The following is a 23,122-nucleotide window of genomic DNA, read 5'->3' as shown; positions in this document are numbered from 1 at the left end:
AGACTTGTGGTGTTTTTGACAATTTACTTGTAACTCCAGCTTTCCGAATGATGCCCGTGACCCGTAATTTGTTTTTCTCAGCCATGATGTAATCATTAAGCTGCCGTAATGAAGATGGAAGGTTTAATAATGGGAAGTGTTACAAATTCCAATTTAATCATTCCTAAGTTGATTACTGACTTTCCCCAAATGCCTGGCCATGGAGAGCAGAGGACGCAGCGAGACAAAGTACTCTGGCCCCAGTTTGATAAATGGCGCTGCGGTGCAGCTGAAATCGACTTATTGAATTTACTCATCTTCCAAATGATGTTTGCGCCGGCTCAGCCATATGTGTTGAGGGCCAGAGAAAGGTCACTGGGAGCTTCAGACCCAGGCACGCATGGGGGACGGTAGTTCAGAACAGTACCGTCGGGGCCAGTTAATTAGAGACGCCCCAGCTCAAGGGCCTGCCACAGGGTGGTCGGGGTGAATCCCCCAGGCCTGCTTAGCAGAGCCTGAGGGTCCGTGAGTGACGGTCCACGCACAGCCCGGGCTGCAGAGCCCCTGACAGGTGACGGGTGTGTCCCTGCAGGTGGGTTGAGGAAAGGACACCCGTGAACCCAGCAGTCAGAGCGGAAGCCGCTGGGTGACAGCCCGCCCCGCCCGCCGGACGAGCCGCGTGCTTTTCTGCATCAGTGACAGCAGACGTGAGCTTTTTAATTTTTCACATAGACTTTTCTCCACAGCAGTATCTTAAGAACAGATGAGCATTACACTTCAGTTTGAAAATGTTTGAGAGATTTGCTGTTTATTTCCTGGCAGCCCACCACGGGGTCCCGACTCTGCCCACCGTCCAGGGTGTGACCGCGAGACCGTGTTTCATCCTGGCCAATAGTCACCCTTTTCCTCCGAGCCTCTGTCTGTACCTGCCATCCGATGGACGTTCTAGCCCAACAGGCCACCTTTACAAACCCCTTAGGATTTATGTGGGTCAACACTCCAGACCTCAGGGGCAGTTTTGCCTGGGAGCCAGGAAGGGAGGTCAGCAAGGTGGGAGGCCAGCGACAGACAGCAGGCGTCCCCCGCCGCTGCCCGGGGCTCAGAAAGGCCTCCTGCTTCACACCCACGCTAATACAGTGTTCCGGGAACCCCCAAACACTCCACAGGCATTGCCTCGAATCCCCTGTGGAGCACCCGGTGAAGCAGTTTCCAGGGCTGCCAGGACATCTGTAAAGTCACAGACGGGGCAACTTAAAGAAAAGGACTTCCTGTCTCACAGTTCTGGGGGCCTGGAGTCAGGAGTCAGGGGTTGCAGGGCCACAGTCCCTCTGAGAGCGGGAGGGACCCTTCCTGCCTCTGCCCTGTTTCTGGGGGTTGCCCCGCAATCCTGGCACGTGGATGCTCACTGCCACCGCTACTGTTGCGGGGCCTCCCCCATGTCCCACAGCACGTTCCCTTGGCGCCTAGGTGTCCCCTCTCTAAGAACACAGTCTGCTGCACTCGGCCACCTCACGACCTCGCTGTCACCTGTCTGCCTCTATGAAGACCTGTTCCCAATAAGCTCCCATATTCCAAGGGACTTGGGATTCGGACTTAAATGCAGTCTTTTCAAGGGGACACATTTCCACCCATTACAGAAACTAAGTTTAAAAACTGCAAAGTGGGCCCTCACTGGTGTGGCTTAGTGGGTTGGGCATCATTCTGCAAAGTGAAAGGTCACAGGTTCAATTCCCGGTCCGGGCACAGGCCTGGGTTGCGGGTTCAGTCCCCTGTTGGGGTGCGTACTCAAGGCAGTCATCAATGCTTCTCTCTCACGTTGATGTTTCTGACCCTTTCTCCCTCCCTTTCTTTCTCTCTAAAGAAAATTTTTAAATTGCAAAACAGAATCTGAATTCTTTTTGTTATCAAGGTCCATTTAGAATGCGTTTCTCTCCATCAAAGCTCAGCTTGGGGTGTTTAAAGGGAAAAGAAAGAGTGGCAAGCACTAACGAGTGACCCACGAGTGTCATTTGTGACCAGTTGCTTTGGGTGACTGGCCCCGTGGGTCTCGGACCCTGATTTGGGCCCGTCAGGCAGTTCAGCTGTCTTCAGCTCAGGCTGAGACTTCGTGCGGCCAGGCTGGCTTCTGCGGGCCCCGGGCCCTTGCTCCCAGACAGGCTCCTCTAGGAGCACGTCTCCCTCCCGCTGCAGAGTGGTGCCACCCAGGCGGCGGCCGGCCGTGTGGGTGTTACTGGTGACGATTCAGAGCCTGCCCCCACGCCGCGCTCTGGTCGGGGGTGGCCTTGGTGCTGCTGCTGCTCCATGACCTTGACCCAGGCACTTAGCCCTGCTGAGCCTTCATCCTTAACCGTGAAACCAGAGGGTCAAGCTCAGACGCAGGGTCGCATGCGGTGCTGAGCACACGGCGCGGGCTCTACCCAGCGCCGTATAATGTCGTCTTTGCCTCCTTGCGGTTACAGAGCAGTTTTCTCACTGTGACATTTAAATTCTGTTTATTGGATTGATGGGGACACTATTACAAATGTAACGATGTTTCTTAAATTATTTACAACTGGCGGCCATAACTGAGTCCGTTAAACACTCCGACTATCTCTTCAGCACACGCTCAGCGCATCACATCCCAGGGGCCCTGGGCGGTATCTGGAGACATTTTGCATTGACAGAGCGGGGGTGGGGGACGGGGTACCTGGCACTGAGCGTAGAAGCCACAGGTGCCTTCGGTGCCCCGCAGAGCCCAGGAGGGCGGCCGGCCGAGCCTCCGCCTCAGCAGGAAGGCGCGCCTGAAAGAGCACTTGGCTTCTCAGTTCCATCCTGCAGAGAAAATGATTTAAATCAGAAGCAATATTTTCTCATGTTATGAAAGAAGAAAACCCTGCGGCTTAAGTCAATAGGCCTTTGATGAGAATGTGTCTCTGGGGTGCTGTCAGTGATACGTGGCAGCTGCACAAACCTGGCGCCCACATCCTCGGGGACGGCACAGCGAGGGATGCCCAGCACCGTGACTGTCACTCAGAGCCCTCGGCGGGGGCAGGGTAGGGGGTGCCAGAGCACGCTGCCCGCGTGGTGGGCATCTGAGGTCCCTGGGATGTTTGGTGGAATCACTGCTTCGTGAGAATCATCCTAATCGCGATGCAGGAGTCAGACTGGAGCCGCAGTGGAAACGGCCTTCTTATCCAGTTCCCACAGCAGCTCCCAGGAGGGAAGTCGTGATCAGCCCATTTCACAGCTTCAGAAACCGAGGCTCTGAGGTGACGTGCCACCTGGAAGAGGCTGGTGGTAGCAGGGCCAAGGTTAGAGCCAGAACGCTGCCTCCAGGTCCCAGCGTCACATCTGCATCCGTCAGCGTGGCCGGAGAGCTTGGGAAGGGGCGCGTTTGCAGGGATCAAAGACGCCGCCCGCCGCGGAGCTGGTGTGTGCTGGACACCAGCTTGCTGTCTGTCCCTGCAGCCAGGGCACCTCCGCAGGGCAATTCTGGGGAACTTGGGTTGCCATTCATAGCCCAGCGGAAAGGTTATGGGTTTGCCACACTCCCGTGTTCACGGCCATCGTCCCAGGTTTCCCGCAGACGGGCCTCATCACCGTCATTTCCAAATAGGTTCCAAGTGACTCAAGGGAAGAAACGTCCAGTTGTCTGTATTTTGGAGGGTGAGGGGTGAGAAGGGCGCTTGAATCAACACAGGTGTATAATCTCACAGCTCAGCTCGGGGGCCAGCCAGCCCCCTGTGTCTCGCCGACCCAGAGTCAAGGTGTCTGCAGGGCTGCTCCATCCTGACGTCTGAGAGGAGAATCAGTTTTTGTGCCTTTTAGACAAGATTAAGGTTTTGGATTCACATCCAAGCTATGTGACACTCTAGGGCCGAGCACATCTCTGGGTCCGGCGTACCTCTGACGGCCCCCATCACGCACCCTGGAGGCCAGCCCCGCCCCCACGGGCACCGCCCTGGGAGCCACTGCAGGGTCTGAAGCCTCGCCGGCCGCGTTCACACATCGCTCAGGAAACCCTGCGACCTGGGGGAGGTGTGTTGTCATTTCTCCGGTCTCTGGGGCTCAGCCGTGCTGAGTGTCTGGCCTATGAGTATTACTAACTGTCTTTTTCTTACGGCCACAGATTGCCGTCCCCCTGGGAGAGCTGTGGGGCCATTTCCTGCCTTGCTCTCTCTGTGTTCCTGTCCTTTCCACGGACAAGCGCTGGGGAGAGACGGAAGTTTGCTGCTCATTGCAGATAGGCTGCCGTATGTCAAATTTGTAAAGTCATGTTAACATTGTGTTTTCTTCCTGGAGAGCTGCCCTTCAGTCGGGAAAATGAAGCCGCCAATTACAGGAGCCTCCTGCTGTGACCGAGTGTGTCACACGTCCCAGCAGCAGGCGCTGCCTGGCCCTCTCGCCCAATAGACAGAGCTTTAGAGCAAAGCATAATTAGCTTGACTGACAATCAGGCAAATACAGTCTTCAGTATCTTTTATTTCAAAGCCATCTCGTTTTAGGGACATATTCCAAGCCGTTCTGCGTTTCTCTCCCTGAGGTGCAGTTCCGTCCATGGGAGGCCGGACGTGAACCTGCCTGGTGTCCACAGAAACTCCCGGCATATCAGACTGTAAGTGCACGGTCACCACCGGTCCCTGTGGCGGTACCACCACCACAGCGTTTAGGCTGAGCCCTCTGGGGGAGTCCGGATCCTGCACCATGTTCTTCATGTTATTGGAATGGATATTTTGCAAAAGGAAAGTTTCTCAGGCACTAAACACAAACAACGGGCAACTGAAGGCAGCTCTGTCCGGCCCTGGCCCTGCCGGAGGGACTCGTGGCTGTTTCTCTGGCCGCCCCATGCTGGGCTGCTGTCCTGGGGAGCCGGGGGCTGTGGGGGCCTGGGTAGCCACAGTTGTGTGTACTTTTTCAGGCATATTTGACATGTCTGTGATGTGATCCATCCACTGGCCACAGAACCATTCAGACGACTTAATATTGTCCCCATCTCTCTCTTTGAAAATGCAAATCAATAATCCATGTAAAAAATTTGGGATGTTTTCATACATTATCATAAGAACTCTGTGTTGGGGGTGTGGATGGGAGACGGTGTCTCCGGACAAAGGAAGAAGCGGACGGCTTGTAGCATCGCTACTTTTGCGGTGGCGGGTGCCTCAGATGCTCACTGACACAGATCTTCCCGGTGTTCATCCAGTGGAATGGGGGAGGTGTCCAGGGGCCCCTTTGACGGTTTCTGGGGTCTCCAGATCCACACTACCTACCCTAAGTTTACACAGCTTCCTGGATTATCTACAAAACTGGCTGAGAAGGCCTGTGGAATGCTAAAAACAACACACGCATGTAGCAGAGGCGTGAGGAATGAAGCAGTAGCTCTTTTCGCGTGTGGCTGTTTTCACCGAAACAGATGAAAGGACTTCAGTGTTCCACAGCTTCCTCCTGTGGCCAGCTGAGGCCCAGTGCTGGTCTCGGCCGATTTGGTCATTCTGAGGCCCGGGGACACAGTTATAACCCGTGATAATAAACATCACGTGCTTCCCTGTGTTCATGCCTCATCCATGCGGGCGAGCCAAGTTCACTGTCCAGGTGAAAACACCTAGTTCACTTGCTTCTTCGTTCTTGGCCGAGTGAGAAAGCTTACTAGGAAAAGCCTCAATGCTGAGCTTTTCGTTTAGAAAACGTGACATCGTTAATAAGGGAAAGAATTGGGCCACACTCCCCGGGTAGCTGGTCAGTCTCCTAATTCACCGGAGCCTACAACTTCCGTGGACGGCGCTGATGCGTCAGGTCCCCGCCTCGCCTCCGTCTGAGGGGCCGGCCAGCAGCTGGAACTGCAGTGACCGCCACGCGTCAGGGCGGAAAGGAGAGCTCCCCCTGGAGGAGGACCTGGTGGGAGGGCACGTCCCCCAGAGCATGGTTTCCCCACCGTCTTCCTCTTACCAGCTGATATTTGTTCAATGACAGAATTATTTTCCTTGTTTTCTTTTGCTGTTCACTGTCTAAACCAAGAAGCTCGTAGCTGCAGAGAACAGCCCCGCCATGTCTGTGTGAGAACCCTAACAAGCAGGGACTTTGCCGTCTTCCACACACAGTGCCATCCACCTTGTCCACTTGAAAGGGACATGCCGTGAGGGCTTGGGCGGGGCCGCGGGCAGGCGGCAGGTGTGACCCCAGATGGCCACAGGCAAGGACCCGCCGTGGGCAGATGGTTTAACTGCCGCGAGTGAACGGGGGACGCGAGCGGGTGCCTAACGCGTGCAGGACGGGAGCCCCGCGCAGGCGTCTGGCTGGCACGTGGTGGGGCTCCGTGGATCCTCGTTGCCATCGCAGCCTCAGGTAAGCACGGGATTTGCAGGGAAGTGCGTTAACTGTAAGCAATGTGGGAAAATACGTGCGCGGGGGAGAAGGACCCGTTCACAGACACACGCAGCAGCAGAAAGCGACACCCGGGTGGCCGGTGTCCGAGGGGGCGTGGTCAGTGAACAGCCTGCGTCTCCGTCCTGCCGGCCATTTATTCTCTGTAAGGAACAGTGAACAGCATCTGTTTCAAATTTGAAAATAGGGCCGTTTATTTTAGATGTTTGCAGTAATTAAGGCAGGTAGTTAAAAAACATTTTTTACCAACAGAGTTGACTTTTTTTTCACTTGTGTCAAACCTTGATTCGTCTATAAATGGGAACCCTGACGCGTCTTAGAAGAGGGAGCCTGGCCACTGCGGTGAAGGCTGCTCGGGTGTCGGGCTGAGCAGCAGGTATTTGCCGGCTCTGGCAGGAGCCACCTTCGGAACTTAATTACCCCGCCCGGGGCAGGGTTGCCACCGTGACGGCACAGAGCTGTCGGCCCCTCGGCCACCCTGGGAGCCCACGCGGAGGCGGTGTGGACGGTGCTCAGGAGTGGACTTGCATCCTGACTCCGTGTCCGTGTGCACCCGTCCTTCACTTCGATTTGCGCCTCCTCCGCGGGCTCCGTCGTTAAGGAACGAGCCTCGTTCCCGCTGCGGTGCCAATGCCATCGCTCCCATTTGAGCAGGGCCGTGGGAGGACCCCAGTGAGCGTGCTCTGCCCCTGCAGCATCAGGGGACTCCACAGGGGCCGGCGAGGATGGTGGGCCCGGGGAAGGGAGGGGGGAAAACATACATTTGCGCTTTTCTGGAGTCCGTGTTGGAAGAACCTCCGTACAGTTTTATGCTTTTTATTTGCTCGGTGCTGGAGAAAATGATCCACTGTCGTGTGAACTGGGCTTATTGCGTCCCTGCCTCTCGGGATTTTGGAAACAAATGAGGCCCTTTCATCTCCGAACAAAACATTTACTGAGTTGTGTGCAGGTGAGACAGGCTCCGTGCCAGGCGGGCTGCTGAGCGGGCTGTCCGTGTGCGCGTGGGCCGGCGCCCAGACGCATCGGCCTCCATGGGCGCCGGGCGGGAACGCGGCCACGTCCTCGCGTCCACACGGTGTCACATGTCACTGAGAGCCGAGGCTGAATCCTAGTTCCAGCACTCACTGTGTGGGGCTCCGTTGGTTACCCCACCTTCTCCACCTCCCCTTTCTTGTTTACAAACTGGAAAGATGATCCTAGGCAACCAATTGTACCTCCTGGAGCTGCTGCCAGAACCGAGGGACATCCTCCGTGGGACAGAGTATCACTTACCCACCCAGAGGAGGAGGGTCTGCGCACGGGCTTTGGTCATTACTCACGGCTGTTCTTTCCCCAACATGGAAACAGCTTCGGTCCCAACTCTAAAAACTGAAACACATTGTGTGAACGTGGGGAGTGGAACTCCCAAGTGACAAGGGCTCGGTCCACCGGGAAGATGGGGCTGTTCCCAAGCAGCTCGGGCAGGGGGTGGTCACCTGGATAAGTGAGCCAGGACCCCGAACATACAGAGATTGAAGGCACACTTTCTAGGGACGATGAGTCCGTCAGACTAGACTATCAAGACTGAAAGCAGTGATAACAACACTTGATAACAGTGAAGAGCCCTAAAATCAGCTGGTAGCCCCGTATCACAGAGCGGGGGTTCAAGTAAACAGCCTCAGGACGTTCTGCACTCATTCACCCACCCACCCATTGGTTACCTGTGTCACAGGCCCCCTCACCTGTTCCAGGGCCCCTGTAGCACCAGCACCACCTTCGGCCACCTCTGCTTGACGTGACGGTACATCTTCATCACAGGCCCCGTCAGTGTTATTCTTGGCCTGCTTGGTCCTGAGCGTTTATAGGTAGATACCACTCCACCCAACTTAATGACGGTGTTCTTAATTAATGTGCATTAATTCGCGTAACAGCCTGGGCAAAGCAAACAGAAGAGGTGAGTCTGGAGTCAGGGTCTGTGGAGACCTTCTCAGAGCTCGGTATCCGTAGCTCCTGGACCCTCACGCTGGCCCCTCCCATGACCTCTTGCAAGGGGACGTTTGTTTGGAGACACAGAGGTGTTGCAAGGCACCTCCCCGCTCAGGTGAGGGTTGGGGGCCATTGCTCATGGCCTGGGGCTGGTGGGGACGCAGCTGGAGGGGAGAGTCCGACGTCTCTGCCTGCTCTGAGCTTCTCTCATTCTCCGGCTCCCATGGGTCCAGCCGAGGCCCCTGGGGCCTGTGTCTGAGTGGCGATTTCAGCTGCTTGCATGACCTTCTTCTGAAGCACACGTGCCCGCGTGTGGCACGGAGCCCAGACTCCTGTCTTGCCCGAGGGGCACTGTCATCTATGTCTGTTTTCCAGCTGATTGTAGACTAGGGGGCCTGGGCCAGAGTGGCTTGCTGGGATCTGATGCGATCTGGCTATTTAATGATAACTTGCACCTGCACCGTCCACAGGCCTTGGTTACCCTCTGCCATGAAAACATTTGAAATTTATTCTTTCAACGGTGTTGTTGGTTTAAAACACGCTAGAGGTTTCAGAATGGCTGTTTACTTTGGCCACCACGGACCCTCCGAGACTGGCCTGTCGATGTTGGACAGGGATGGATGAGAGGTGCTGAGCGGGACCCGGGCGTGGAGAGACCAGAGCGGACGCAGCCACGCTCCACGGGCCGCCGGGGACCCGCCGTCCGCCGAGGCCGCAGAGCGGTGAGGTTCGCCCACGTGTAGAAATCGGGCATTCTCTTTGGGGAAGTTTAAGAGAGTTTTTCAAAGTGTGTTTTTTATTGTAGTAGCAACATGGTTAACTCTATAAAGTCGTTGTAGAACATGCATAATTACATGTGGATTGATGTATACTTAACACGCGTTGGAAAGGGTCGTGTGGAGGAGTTAGTTCATTCCTAGGGACGCTGCAGGGCCTGGCCTGGCCCGAGCCTGGGGTCAGGGGGGTGACCTGTCCCAGCTGCTCCCTCCGCTCAGTGTCCACTTATTCATAGTCTGTGTTCAGTGTCATTTCTCGCTGCACAAATGTCACATGCCAGACGGCAGCGCGTGCATGTGTGACATCTGCCCAGTAAATTATGCAGAAGGACAAGGACGTGTACACTTTCAGAGATGCGTGCAGCCAGTCAGAGAGTTTCTTAAGAAGGGTGGCTTTGTGGGCACCCTTGTCGCCTCATGAATAACTTAGAAAATCATTCGACCATCTCGTCTTGGTAAAGTGTCAGCCATCGGGGGCAGCACAGGAGTCAATGCAAGCCGAGCACGCTGCAGTCCCCTGTGGAGGCCGAGGGGATGTGTGACTGCTTTGGATTCAAGGCTTGTGTGGGCGTGGGGCTGGCGCCAGCCAGCAGGGCACAGACTGGAAAGACCGGACCTGGCGTTGGGTGCCTGGGGGCTGGGAGCTGCCGGTACAGGCTCTGCCTGCGGTGAAGTGGGAGGGGCGCAGCCGAAGCGGAATCACCCCCAGTGTGTTCCTACACGCAGACCTCTGCATGGCAGGTAGTCCGTTGTGTCTCGGAGAACATAGCAAGTGATAGAGGTCACATTGGTGGCAGAGAACAATGTTTGCTGTTCAAATGCAAACTCACCCCCCGTACACGTCCACTTGAGACCCACGACTCACCTGCCCACCTGCCCACCTGCCCACCTGCTCATCTGCCCACCTGCCCACCTGCTCACCTGCCCACCCACTCACCCGCCCACCTGCCACATGGGCTGCGTCTGTGTAGTTGTGCTCCTCCACCACCTGGAGCGCGTGTTTGTGGGAAGCTGGTGGAGACCAGTGCTCCTTCTGTAGCCGCGTGGCCGCTTGCCCCCTGTGTGGTCTGCCACGCACCCACCTGCCCGCTCCCTGGCCCGCACCCCAGGGCAGCAGAGCCCACTGTCTGCTCTCCTGGCTTTCCCTGGATTCCCTGCTCCTGCTGAGCAGCAGCCCTGTTACCTGTGTGACAGCTAACCTCCCAGCACCTGACCTGAGCGGTTTCTGTCTACAGCTGTGGTGGCCCAGCTGTGACCAGGAGTGGGGTGTCTGTGGGACTCGGGGGCTGATGACGTCATGCAGCGTCCAGTGGTTACCTGGCATCAGCCAGCGGGTGGCTGTGCAAAGGAAGACATTTACCTAATGAGTCGCATTTCGACAGGCAGCGGGCAGCTCGGCCCCTCCGAAGCCGTTGCCTTTGGTAATTGCCTCCCATTTATTGACTCTTTAGTGTCCTGTTCAGCCCATTCGCGCCAGAAGCGCAGTGACAGACTCTGGCCTCTGTTGGGTTACTCAGTGTGGTCTCTGATCCACGACGTAGGCTCCCCTTAGACAGTTCACGTCACCACATTCCGCGTTTGTGGTTTGTGGTCACTGGTTCGCAGTGGTCACCCGGGCTGACAGACGGGTCTGGGCGTCTGCGTCTCTCTCTCTCTCTCTCTCCCTCTCACACACACACACATAATCCCAACAACACAAATACTGACTGCACCCATCATCCATTACCAGTAAAAATTAGGGAGCAATTAATTGTTCACCACACTTGCCCTGAAAGACACCATTAGCTCCCTCATTGCCGGCGGCTGGCAGCCAGTTCCAGGGACCCTGGAGCCTGCAGCAGTGCTTGTGGCTCCGGTCGGCACTGGTGGCATCTGAAGTGACACAGGAAGCCCCTCCCGGCCTTGGACTTGGATCCCTCCTGGCATGGAGGGGCCAGGCCAGGCTGGGTGGGGACTCGGCTCCCCGAGCAGGCTGGGCCCTGAAGACCTGAAGACGGGACCTGTGTGAATGTGCCGGGTGTCAGACGGCCCTTCAGGGCAGGTGATCGGGGGTGGGAAACATTTTTGTCTGTTCATGTGAATGGCCTCGCTCAGCGCTGAAGGCACTAAGGTTCTGACAGGTGTCCCCGCTGCCCCTCCCTCTTACTTTCTGGGTCCCAACCTTTCACAGCTGGGTGCATCGCAGGCAGAACAATTGGGCCGCCTTTAGAGACTTTTCACTTCTCTGTTAGCAGAAATGCAGAAACGCCTGGAATTTGACTTGGTCCCCGAACTGGCTTGGCTGTGAGTTTGTTCTCAGCCGGGAAAGCCCTACCTGTCACGTGGGAGGCACATGGTTACGAACTATGAGCGGCCTGGTCCTTTATGGAAGGTGTGTTGATGTTGTGTCTGGCACGGCCCCTTCTCCCGCTGCTCCCCAAGAAGGAAAGTGAGCCAGATCGTTGCTGTCTGACCCCCCGGGAGGCCTCCACGTTCGATCCGCTCGACTCGCGGTCCCCACCTTTTGTCTGCAGCGCGCGTGGGAACTGTGGCCCCAAACCCTGCGGCGACAGAACCGTCACCTGCTTTCACTATACGTTGGAAAAGCTTAGTCATAAGTTTCGCAGGGGCTTGGAGATGCTCGGTCAGCTCCACGGGGTCCAAGGGAAACGCTGTGGGGACGGTCTGTGGGACGCAAGGCCCCTCAGTCCAGGAGGGAGTTTTGTGGGGCGGACGTCCGCCCCGAGAGGTAAGGTCGAGGGGTCATTGGTGGGCCGTGTTCCGAAAGCCAATGCCATTCAAGGTGCTTCCCCTCGGTGCCTCTGAAGGACCCTCCCTCCTGTCACGGTCCCCGAGGAGCGGCTCACAGGGTGGCCGGTGGCTGGTGCTGTTGAGTGTGAACTGAGCTCACACGTGGCGGGGGTGGGGGCCGGTTTGATTTTTTAAGCAGCTGCCTTTTCCACAAAAATGTGCATCGTGAGGCACCCGCGATGTCGGGAGGAAGAAGGTGACATTCTCGGGCAGCCTGTGCCGTGAGCATCAAAGTGCAGGGGCCCCTTGTCAGAGGGACGCACGCGCGACCCCAGCCGCTTTCACTGAGGTACACGCTCACGTCCTGTTGTTCGCACCTAAAAGCCTGGCTGTGTCACCGACTGCCGTGTCACCTGCAGACGCCGCCCTCGTGTTCAACAGCGAGGCCCGGGGTGTGACAAACAGCGTGGCTGCCGGTAGGAAAAGGAAAATAATTACTTTTTCAATACCCAAGTCCAGTCATGACACAGAAATCCAGGTGCCTCTGTGGAGGCCTGGTCGCGGGCTGGATCATGGCCTTTGAGGGGAGAGCACCCTCAGTTGCCCGTGAACGCAGCACCCAGACTCAGCTGCCAGGCAGGCTGTCATCTCTGTCTTTAAAAGATGGATGGGCGGACCTCACTCAGCGTCCAGCACCAGATGCGCATTTTAATCAGACACTCGGCCCTGACGGTTTCAGGGCTCAGTTAGTTAATTAGAAGATGCCACAGCCTGCCGGTCCCCGGGCTCTGGCTGCCTTCTGTCTGCGCTCCTCCTGTCCCTCTGTGACAGGTCGGATGACACCGTCACTTGTACTTTCGCTTGTTAGCCCCACCGTGAAATGAAAGTAGCTAAGCTTGACTTACCCGGGATGTCTTCCCTGTTCCTCCAAGGCCACGCTTCCGATGAAACTCAGACACACAGAACTGGAGGTTCCAAGGCCCCTGAAAATCAGCCTTAGGACCCAGCGCCCCCCATACCACACAGCGGCCAGGAAGCAGAGGCTCCTCATCGCAGTGGGCGCTGGTAGTCATGGTGACTGGTTTTACTGGGAAGGCACCTGCTCCGACTCAGGTGCGCAGGCGTGGGCTTACCCTGCAGGTGTTTCCGTGGCTTCTCTGACATGAGGGGGCGGGTGTGGGGAGGACCTCTGGGGGTGCCGCAGATCACAGCGCTCCGTGCCAGCCACTGGCCGCCGCCGAAGCTCGTTCTCCGCTGAAGGAGAGACCGTGTTGTGGGGAGAACCATTCAAGAAGGGAACTGCCAGCTAAACCGGGACAGTGGAAAGTGCAGCTTTTCCCTGTTGAATCCAAAAGCATGTTTGCAACCCAGGCCGCAGGCCTCTCAGCGTGGCTCACGCCGTCACGACACCCGCTGTTCCCACTGGGGTGCTCGCTGCGCGGGGCGCTGTGCGGTGGGCTGTGGGCAAGGAGATGGCAGGAGGCACCCGCCAGGTCTTCAGTGTCACAGGCTCCAGAGGCAGAGCCACAGCCCCGACTCCACCCCATCTTTCTGAACCCCACACACCGGTGCTCACTGCAAGGTGACAAAAGGGGGGATCATTTGCGGCGTCAGAGGTAGTTCTGATGTGTTGAGCCTCCGCTGACCGGAGCTCACAGACGGGACAGGCGGGCGGAGGAAGCCGGTGTTTGCTGGACACGGCATACAGCTGGGAGGCCACGGAGTGCGTCTCTGCTTCTGTGTAGACGGTAGGAGGAAGACGAGGGCCAGCCCAGGTGCCAGCAGGACTGCGGACACCGGGAGTGTATTCCCAGGAGGGCGTTGGAGGCATTGAGGAGTGGGCAGCGGGGTCAGACCGTGCGGGGAAGGCAGGGCAGGTTTAGGAAAATCATGCACCCGGGTCTGGGCGCTGGGGCACTTGCTGTCCCGTTGCCACGTCCATCACTGCATGGCCTCGCGCACACGCCTGACCTTTCCACAGCGTAATTATTTCTGGAGTGGGTGGCGGTGGAGTGGACGCTATGACCTCTCAGTTTCCCTGCCTGGATGGTTGGCGTCGGCGGCTTTCAAAGGCTCTCAGTTGTGGGCGTTGGCAGACCCCTGTCAGCCTGGGGAGATCTGTCCAGTGGAACGCATTTGGAGGAGGGCTCAGCACACTTCACAGGCTGAGGTGACAAAGGACAGCAGGCCCATGAGATGCTCCCTCCGGAAGTGTCGGTGAGCGGGAGCCAGGGGCAGGTCGGGGAAAGGTGTGAGAGTCTCCCGAAGGGTCCCCTGTCGGCCTGGGAAGAGGCAGCGCAGCCAGAGCCACTGTCTGGCAGGCCGTCCTGTGAGCACAGAGTCCAGGGTCATGGGCAGAGGCATCCGTTTCTGTGCAGCCTGCGGGGCGGGACAGGGCAGGGGTAGGGCCACACACCGATTGGAACCATAGGTACATTTTCACGTCAGTCTGAATCCCTCCATCTTGAGATGCTGGCTGTCACCAGGAGCTGGGACAGGCTGGGACAGGCTGGGACGACGTGACGTGGCAGAAGGTGGGGACAGGAGTTTGTGAGATGCTGGGCCGGGCTCCCCTGTTCACTCAGCCAGCAGGCAGGTGTCCCCTGACACTGTCCCAGGGCTAGACCAGGTGACAGCCAGAGCCCGCCTGCCCTCAGGAAGCTGAGTCCCTCCGCAGGACGGTGGGGCAGGCAGAGCGACTAGCACTGAGATTTATTTGCACAGTTGAGAACTGGATTCGCACAGTGCCAGCCACGGCTTTTCTCGGGAGGGTCACCTGCGCTGAGGTGGGTGATGGGGGGGCAGTCCCATGGGGGCCACAGCAGAGCCCCTGGGCGGGCGTGAGGAGACGCTGACGGGCTAGGACCAGAGTTCCTGGTGGAGAACTCGGTTTCCGTTGGGGGTGAGCTGCCCTCTCAGTGTAAGGAGGCAATGGAACGGAGCCAGTTTCTTTCTTGTGCTGATCAGCCACCCGGGCGTGGAGGCCCCGGACAGATGAGGGGTGCCCGCGGGGGCAACAGCACATCCTCAGGCGACAGGGAGGAGATAGCAGCAGTCTGAGGCGTCAGGGGGCCGAGCTGACAGTGGACGTGGGCAGGGATGGCCTGGGCTGAGGACAGGCAGGGAACAGGTGTGGCCTGTGTGTGGCGTGAGGAGCTGAGGGTCCCATGTCACAGCTCTGCCTGCCAGCGACTGCAACCCTCCTCCTCGGAGATCAGGACGCTAAGAGCCCGTGACTTGCTCGGGGACCCACTGGGCCCTCCCTGCACAGCCTGCCCCCTCTGCTGCTGCCCAGGTGACAGCAGAGACAGCCTGAGATGACATGATGCTGCCCCCTCTGCCCCCCCCCACCGCCCCCGCTGACCCAGCCCAGTCCCTGCGCCTCCAGGCTGTCTGAGAAATGGGACCAGATGTGTCTGCTGGCCGCCCACCCACCCACTCGGGGTTTTATTGGGACGGGTTTGATCCCGTCGCAGGGCGTCAGCCTCCCATTGAAAGGTGGCTTTATGCTTCAGGCCCCGTGATGCCTCCGGGGCACGTGGGCATCCTCCTGAGACCGGTGGCCCTTTCTGACATGAACGGGCTGAAGGCTGGGGAAGCAGTTGTGAGACTTCACCCGTCAACCCTGCCTGTGAAGAGGAGGCACCTGTGCACCTGTTTCCTCGGGCTGTGGGGGGATCATTTATAAGAAGGGGTTTTTTTGTTTGTTTTTGTTTTGTTTTACCTTTAGTGCCAACTCTCTTCATGGAGAATAAAAGCCAACCCTCTGAGCTCAAAAAAGAAAAAAAACCCACATGCTTTTTAAACTGTTGCCCTCGGGGGGCAGAAGCTTGAATGATAGGGGACAGTGCCCACCCTCTGCGAGCTGTGGCCTCTCCTGCCTCTTGGCCTGGGACGCAGGGCACAGCTGCCACATGTGGGTCTGGAGGCTGTGACGGTCCCCTCAGTGCCAGGCCATGAGGTCCACAGTGCCCACATGGCTGGGGGGGGGGGGCTGGAGCTGGCGTCTCCGCTGCCCCCTGCCACTCCCTCCCCATCTGCTTGGCAGCCCCTAAGGAACTGCTTTCTGCTCTGGGAGCTGAAAAGGCACTTTGGTGACGATCTCCTGATTGCTCACCTTAGGCAGCCCCGTCCCTGCAACCTGGTCCCTTTGCATCCGCACAGGTGTGTCTCACCCTTTGAGTTTTTACATTTTCATTCACATGCGTGGCGTTTTCCCTGCAACTTAGTAAAAAGTACTAAACATCATATGAACATTACTCAAAACATGTGCATTGCATAAAACCCGTTTATATGCCGTCATGATCTGCAGCCTTCGGTGCACTTTGTACCACCAGACACCTTAGGATACAGTTGAAAAGAATTGCCGCTTGGCTGGGTCCCCGGCTGAGACGCCTTCTCAGAAAGCAGCCCTGGCGGTTTGGTCGGTAACTGCCCCACGTTAGTGCCTTTCATTGTTCCCACCCCTGGAGCACTGGCTCGTTAATTAGAGGCATTTCAGCTGTCCTGGTTGGCAATTACAGCTCCCGTGCCGTCGCCTGCTATGAATAGTCAATGGCGCTGATTAATATGCATGAGCAGCAGTATATACACGTGTGCCGCGCGCACAAGGCAGCGCCAGGGAGCGGCGGGAGGGCGTCCGGGAGGGAGCGGCGCGCGTCTGTCTGAGCGCCTGCGAGCGAGCGAGCGAGGGAGGGGGCTCTGCAGCCCCGCGGAGCGGAGCCCAGCGCGGCCCCTGTGGAGCGCAGCCGCCCGAGGGCCCTGCGCCCCGGGACGCGGAGGGGCTGCTCTCCCGGGTGCTGGCGCGTCCCCGAACATGGGCTGCAGCCTGTGCAGCCTGCAGAAGCCGGAGGAGCAGTATCGGCTGCTCTACGAAGTTTGCCAGGTACCCGTGGCCGCGTGTTCTGCGCGGTGGGAGCCCCCCTCCCGCGGGGAAGGAGTCGGCGACCCCGGGGCGCGGGCAGCCTTCCTGGCTTCTCTGCGTATTTTCTCGTAAAGCCCGCCCTTCCCGCGCCAGTGGCGGGTCGGCGTCTGAGTGTTTAAGCGGATGTCACGGCGTCACGCCCCCGAGCTCCGGAGTGTCCGGCGGGCGTCTCAGGAAGGGCCAGAGCGGGGCAGGCGCGGGGGCCCCCTGCGCGGCGCGGGCGATGCCGGGCGCTTCCTCGCTCGCCCTCTCCACAGGCAGCGGCGCGGCGCCCACTGCGCGCAGCCCGATGGCCGGGCGTGCGGTTCGCTCCCGCTCCGCGCGCGTCTGCGCCTCTGTGCGGGGATGTTAGTAACTCCTGGTCCAGTGGCCTGACCTTGGGGGCTGTCGGCACAGCAGGTGTCAGATTTCAGGTGAGCGTGAACGGGCCACTTAAAGTATAGCCCAGGTAAGTGATCTCTGGCACTCGTTTTCTTTTTATCTTTTTAAAATTTTCATTGACTTTATTGGGGTGACATCGGTTACTAACCTGATAGAGGTTTTAGGGGTACAGTTCTATAACACGTCGTCTGTATACTGTGCCGTGCGCGCACCACCCAAGGCAAGTCTCCTCCATCACCATTTATCCCTCACCCCCCCCGGAGTGTTTTCTTTTTAAATATCCGAGTCTCGGCCCGAGCTGGGAGGTTTCCACGCTGCTGTCGGGAACCTGACTTGGCAGTTAAGCGGTTTCCCTTAAATTATTCTAACGTCTTCCAATTTTTTTCGGTATTCAAAATGTCATAATCCCGTCAGAAAGGTGTTTTAACATGAGACTATTAGAATAAGGTTGTTATGGTGAGAAAGAAGGTTCTTGTTCTTAATTTATCACAATAAATAGTATATTAATATATTCTTCAAGGTCCGGCCGCACAAGTGAGAAGAGACTTTCATCCGCGGTCCACTGGGTGTCATTTTCACGCGCGTCACCAGGGGGCGCGTAACACTAAAGAGACCCCGAGACCCAGCTGGCTGCCGCTCCCTAATGAGACCGGGACCCTGGGGAGATGACAGGGGGTAGGGGGGGTCTTTTCCGCGCCTGGGCACAGAGCGAGGCAGCCAGAACAGACCACTCGGGGCTGGCGCCCCTCGCCACGTGTGCAGGGCACATGTCTGACAAAACACCGCATCCTGCGGAGGCCCCCACCTGACCCATCCCTCCGGAGCTGTCCGGGGCGCGCAGGGGTCCGCCCCACGCTGTCTGGGATCGCTGGTGGTGCTGCGGCCCTAATGAGCCACGCTGCCCTGCGCCATGTGCAGCGAGCCCCATCCAGACCCTCAGGGGTGAAGCAGGAAGAGCAAGTTGTGTTGCAGAATTCGCGCCGTGTGTCAGGTGCACAGTGCGCAGAATGCAGTGTTCGTAGCTCCGCTTTTCCCTTCAGCCCTCGGTGCACAAAAACCCTCTTCCCGGCCGCGGCTGGGGCTGTGGGAGCTGCACGGGCAACCCCCAAAGGCAGCCCGGGCACCCCTCCTGCTAACCTGGGGCCACTCCTGTTAGCGGGCTCCTCCCCGCCCCCCAAACAGAGGAAGTCTGGACCCCGTTTGTTTGTTCTTCACCAGGTGAACTGATGTGGAAATATATCTGGCCCCGGCCTCATGTAGTGAATCGCTGATGAATGACTTCCATCTGGAACACACTTTGTCAGCAATTTAGAAAGCCGTGCAGATTTATTTTCAGGAAACTGAAGCTACTTTTCGGACCCGTAACCTTGCAACCACTCTGTAGAATCCCCCTTCTCTGTTGTTTGGGGGTCCTGAACCGTAGCATAAAGGAATCCACCGAGCACTTGCAGGACTTCATCATCGCATTCCCACTCTTATTATGCAAAGCCTTATTAGCGCAGAGAAACGGAGGTTTCCATAAATCACAGCTCCAGAAGGTCCGGCGTGTCTGGCTTCAGCAGGCCCTCTGAACAGCGGCACAAAGAAGATCAAATATTCTGGGGCTCAGACTTGATCCTTCCACATCCACAGATAATTCAAAGAGCAGCTCTTCATTAGGGCCTTTGGCAGGCTGCCCACGATTTCTTTTGGGGGGCCGCTGTGAGCTTAATGATGCCAAACAGCGGCTCTGCGTCTGCTGCCCACATACCTCCTCGGACCTTTAATCACATTAGAAAAACAACAGCGCTGGACGTCGCCTGCTGCGCGAAGGGTGCCCACGTACCAGTGGCCTGCGCCAGGCTGAACACTTCTGGGGCCCTTGGGGGGGGGAGCCCCGCCTCCTGCTGCCCTGGGGCCGAAGGTCAGCTCTTTGTGCTTTGGTGGCAGCTCCTGTCCTGAGAGCTCCGCTGTGTCTGTACCCCCTGGATGTTTACATTTTAAGTTAGCAGTTGCTTTGGGCTTTGTAGCTGTGGCCTGTCTTGTGACTCGGCTCAGCATTGTTAAAGCCAAAGGATGAGGAATTCGGAAGGTCCTCAGGGTGCAGACTTCTGCTCAGGTGAATGAGCTGGCCCAGGGGGTCTCACGAGCAGCTCCGGGCTGTGGCTGGGATCTAGCTGAAGCTGGTGACCTGGTCGGGAGGGCATGTTCACAGCGCCAGGAGGTCTCTCTTGGCGTGGTGCCCGTACCTCACTGCAGACCGGGCTCCAGCCCCAACCCGCTGTGTCCTTTCACACCCCGGGGACAGCCCCTCTGTGGGTGCTTCGAGCAGGGCCTGCAGACAGGGGCCGAGGCTGGGAAAGAGGACACACACCAGCCAGTATCATACATTCCCTCTACCCCTTCTAAGGTCACCCAGAGACTCTTGGAGATTAGTGGCTCAGCTAGTTTGATTAGGCAACGGGAAATAATTCTGGTTAGGATTTAGGATTCAAGCTCAAAACTGTAGTAGTGTGCTCCCTAAAGCCTGCGTGCAGGTGTCCCGATGGCGAGGGAGACCGACTCACCGGCAGTGACACTCACCGCAGCAACCGCGATGTTATTTACGGAGCACCTACCAGCGGCCCCCAGGCACTTCCCCTCACCGCAGCGCCAAGAGGTGGGTGGTGTCACCCCCCTTTCAGAAATGAAGAAACTGAAACACAGAGCAATTCTAACTGGGGCCGGGAGTTCTGTCTGCTATGATCCCAAACTCCGAGAATTATTCTCTCGTGCAAATCATTTTCATCCAAGTCGATGCATATATCACCAACATTATGTGAAATGCAGGTTAATTTTAAACATTTGCTCTTGCTCTGGGAGGCTCATGTGAAAACCCCACATTTTCAAACAGAGCCAAGGGCTGCTTGGCACGTGCGTCAGCCTCAGGGTGCGCAGGTCTGTTCTCTGGCAATGAGAGGGGCTCCTAGGGAGCCACTCGGTCCCTCGGGACTGGGAACAGAGTAGGGGGCAAACACAGAAAGCTCCGAGAGCCCGGAGCTCCCCCTGCGCTCCCAGGCAGTTCTAAGGGTGGATGATCTGAGGAAGGGCGTGTGTCCTTATGCCCTTCGGTGTAGATAGAAATCATGCTCTGAGAGTAATTTGTGCCTTTTTATGCCACTTCCCGTTGGTTTGAAAGACAAGTATGTGGCCCCAGGACTGTCACTGGCCAGAAAACAATAGGTGTGTGTATTTGCGACCTTTGCAACATCCATTAGCCAGTTGGCTGGGAAAACACAGATGTCTCTAGTAAATGCTAATCAGAATCAGGTCTAAGGAACGTTCTGGAAGCTTAACTGTATACAATCCTATTTTCATGTTCAATTAGCTCCCTGCAATACTCAGAGGAGCCGACTGCTTTAGAGCAAAGCAGCTGTGGGGGCGATACGTGTGGACAGAGCCCACGACAGGCAGTCGGAGGGGCGTGAACCTGACCCCTGCACAGCAGCACTGGGCCTGGTTTCGTTCCCTGGCGAGTAGGAGAGTGTTTGTTTCAACTACTGTCTGTTCTGAAAGCTTGGTTTTAGAAGCGGCTTTTCACCCCGAGTGAGTGCAGGCCGGGCCGGGGTCGGGGAAAAGCGCGTCTCCTCCTGCCAGGCCACACTCGGGCCGAGTTCCTGATACGGCGCCTGCCTGGGGCTGAGAACGGCGCTTTCTCGGTGGGGGCGTTTCCCTGTCTCTGCCTGTTGCTTGCCCTTCGGTTAACGGCGGAAGATAAACCACGTTCCTGCTGCTGAAGCAGTGGAAGGAATGGCGTCGGGTTGGACCCAGGCTGCCGCCTCCTCCTGCCTGTCTGTCCTCTAAGAAGAGAACCTTGGCGGCCGGACAGGTGCTCTCCTGCTTTTCCCTGGACGGAGGCCAGAGCGCCACACGCCCGCTCAGGCTCCCACGATGCCCCACGCGGTGCCGTGTTAACTGCTGCATGTTATAAAGAAAGCCGGTGCGGCTGCGGGTCCGAGGGGACAGCTGGCGTTCCTGCAGGAGGTGGGGGCAGCCAGGCTCAAGAGCCGGTCAAAGAGGTCACCGTTGTGGGTCGAAGGTCCCTGGGGAGAAGGGTGACGTGATGGGAGTGGCCCGGGAGGCCAGCTCGCGTGGACATCGCTGGTGCTGCTGTTGCCGAGTCATTCCCTTTGCAGCATCAGTGGGCAACAGGGATTTCAAGACAAGCACGTAAGGCCGAGGCCTCCCCAAAATGACGTGAGAGGCGGGCATACGCGTCTGAGGAAATGCTCAGATCCCGTCACCTGCTTAACATGTTATGTAGGGAACACGCGCCGTGTACAGGGGGTGGGGGGCTGGCGGTGCTGCCCTGGTCGCAGAGCTGATGAGGGGGGTCGTCCTTGCCATGGGCACCACCCGAGGGGGAGGGACGCAGGCGAAAGCACCGGGACCAGCCCTGCGGAGGCTGCTGCCAAGGGCGAGGGTGGGGGCACCTGCGAGGGGGCAGGGCGGGCGTCCCAGACGTCTGGAATAGCATGTCATTGCCAGCACGTGAGTGTGCACCTGTCCAACACGCTCCGTCGGGTCCTGAGCCTGACACACACCCACCGCGGAGAGCTGCTGAGAACAGTTTGAAAGATGAAACGTCTCTGCGCAGCGACTCATACAGAAGACGGAGCGTTGGGGGAGGCGCTGAAATGACGGGCGTCGTCCTCCCACGAGGAGCTGCTGAGCAGGGCGAGGAAATGCCCAGGCTTGAGGTCCGTGCTCCCGTAGCTAAGAAGCAGCCCCACAGCTCCTGCACGAAGCCGAGGGCGGCGGCCTGTGTCCTCCGGACCCACGGCCGGTGTTACCGCTGCAGAACAGCCTCCCGCGAGCCCCCCACGCGCGCGATGCCGTGAGGTCGAAGAGAAGCTCCTGGTTTCTGTCTCAGCTCAGAAACGATGTGGGAGGAAAAATCCTTAACCCGAACCAAGCAGGGAAAAAACCCTTACTGACGCCTGCAGCTGCTGGAGGTGACGCTGCTCCCCCGGCCGCCCTCTGAGACGGTCCCGAGGTTTTGCCGCCAGCGGCCGCGTGTCTTTGCTCAGGGCCACGCGCCGTTTTGCTGAAACACAGCCGCCAGCGCCGTCCACCTGGCTGGGCACGCGTGCTGGCCTTGCAGACGCACCTGGACATAAATAGCCCCCTGGTCGGATCCCTCTGCCCACTGGACACGTGAGCCTTTAGAAATTGCGTTTCATTCTTGATCTGGCCTTAAGGTTGAGGGAATCAGAACCACACACGCGCGCGCTGCCTCCCTACCCCCTCTCTGGAAAGCCGTACCTTTTCCCATGTCTAATTGCATTAGCAAGTGTTTGTCTGGTCCATTACTTCCTTCCCAGATGATTTGCTTCTGGTAGGTTTCTAGCACATTCTACCCATGTCTAATAGAGCATCTCGGAAGATGCTGCCGGTTCTTCTCCGTCCCCGGGACTGGAGCGCCCAGGCCAGCGCTGCGCCCACAGATGCCAGAGCAGCCCCGTCAGCTCCGTGAGGACCCGACAGCAGAGGCGGGACCGGTGCGTCGGCCGGCCCCCCACTGGGGTGTTCTGGGGTTCACTTCGCTGGCATGTGCTCGAGGTTATTTTGTGAATAAACAAAGTGTCTCCAGGTGGCTCCAGCGGAGGGCCCACCTCCTGTCTGTCCCCTGCTGGCCCTGAGGCTCAGGGGACGTTTGAGGACCCCTGCCCCTGATGGGATGCTTTCATGTCACTAACCTGGGAAACTGAAGTCAAGCAGCTTTAACCTGAGTGTCCCCAGGATGTGAGAGGTTTTGGGGACACAGTGCCTGTTCCTACCACGTGACAGTCGTATAAGCAGGAGGTTCTGGACTTGCGTCCTGTAAGGCCATCAGGTAGTGGGTCGTCTGAAATAGTCAAGGAGGGCTCCAGGAGCCAGCGCAGTGACATTCCTGCATTGAAAGTCACCACCGCCACCGTCATCGTCGTCAGTGCCGGCGCCATCTGCGGCTCCGCCCCAGTCGAGGAGGCTGAGGCACGGAAAGGCTCAG

General features: G+C 57.9%; 1 protein-coding gene across 2 annotated transcripts in view; it reads left to right on the top strand.

Moving 5' to 3' along the window:
- Nucleotides 1-23,122, top strand: part of LOC149990072 (E3 ubiquitin-protein ligase PDZRN3-like) — a 109,031-nt gene that overhangs the window by 63,640 nt on the left and 22,269 nt on the right. The window contains exon 1 of one of the 2 annotated variants that reach the window (XM_090265672.1): nucleotides 16,624-16,692. The exons of the other annotated variant lie outside the window; for it this stretch is intronic. Coding sequence (XP_090121798.1) covers nucleotides 16,624-16,692 — 69 coding nt within the window. Of the gene's footprint in view, nucleotides 1-16,623; nucleotides 16,693-23,122 lie in introns of those variants that run through there. 2 annotated transcript variants of the gene reach the window in all.

This window comes from Furipterus horrens, unplaced genomic scaffold, assembly GCF_987537825.1.
Source record: "Furipterus horrens unplaced genomic scaffold, mFurHor1.1.pri manual_scaffold_29, whole genome shotgun sequence".
Lineage (NCBI taxonomy): Eukaryota > Metazoa > Chordata > Mammalia > Chiroptera > Furipteridae > Furipterus > Furipterus horrens.
The sequence above is the reverse complement of the archived record's forward strand: the minus strand, read 5'-3'. Positions and strand labels throughout refer to the sequence as shown.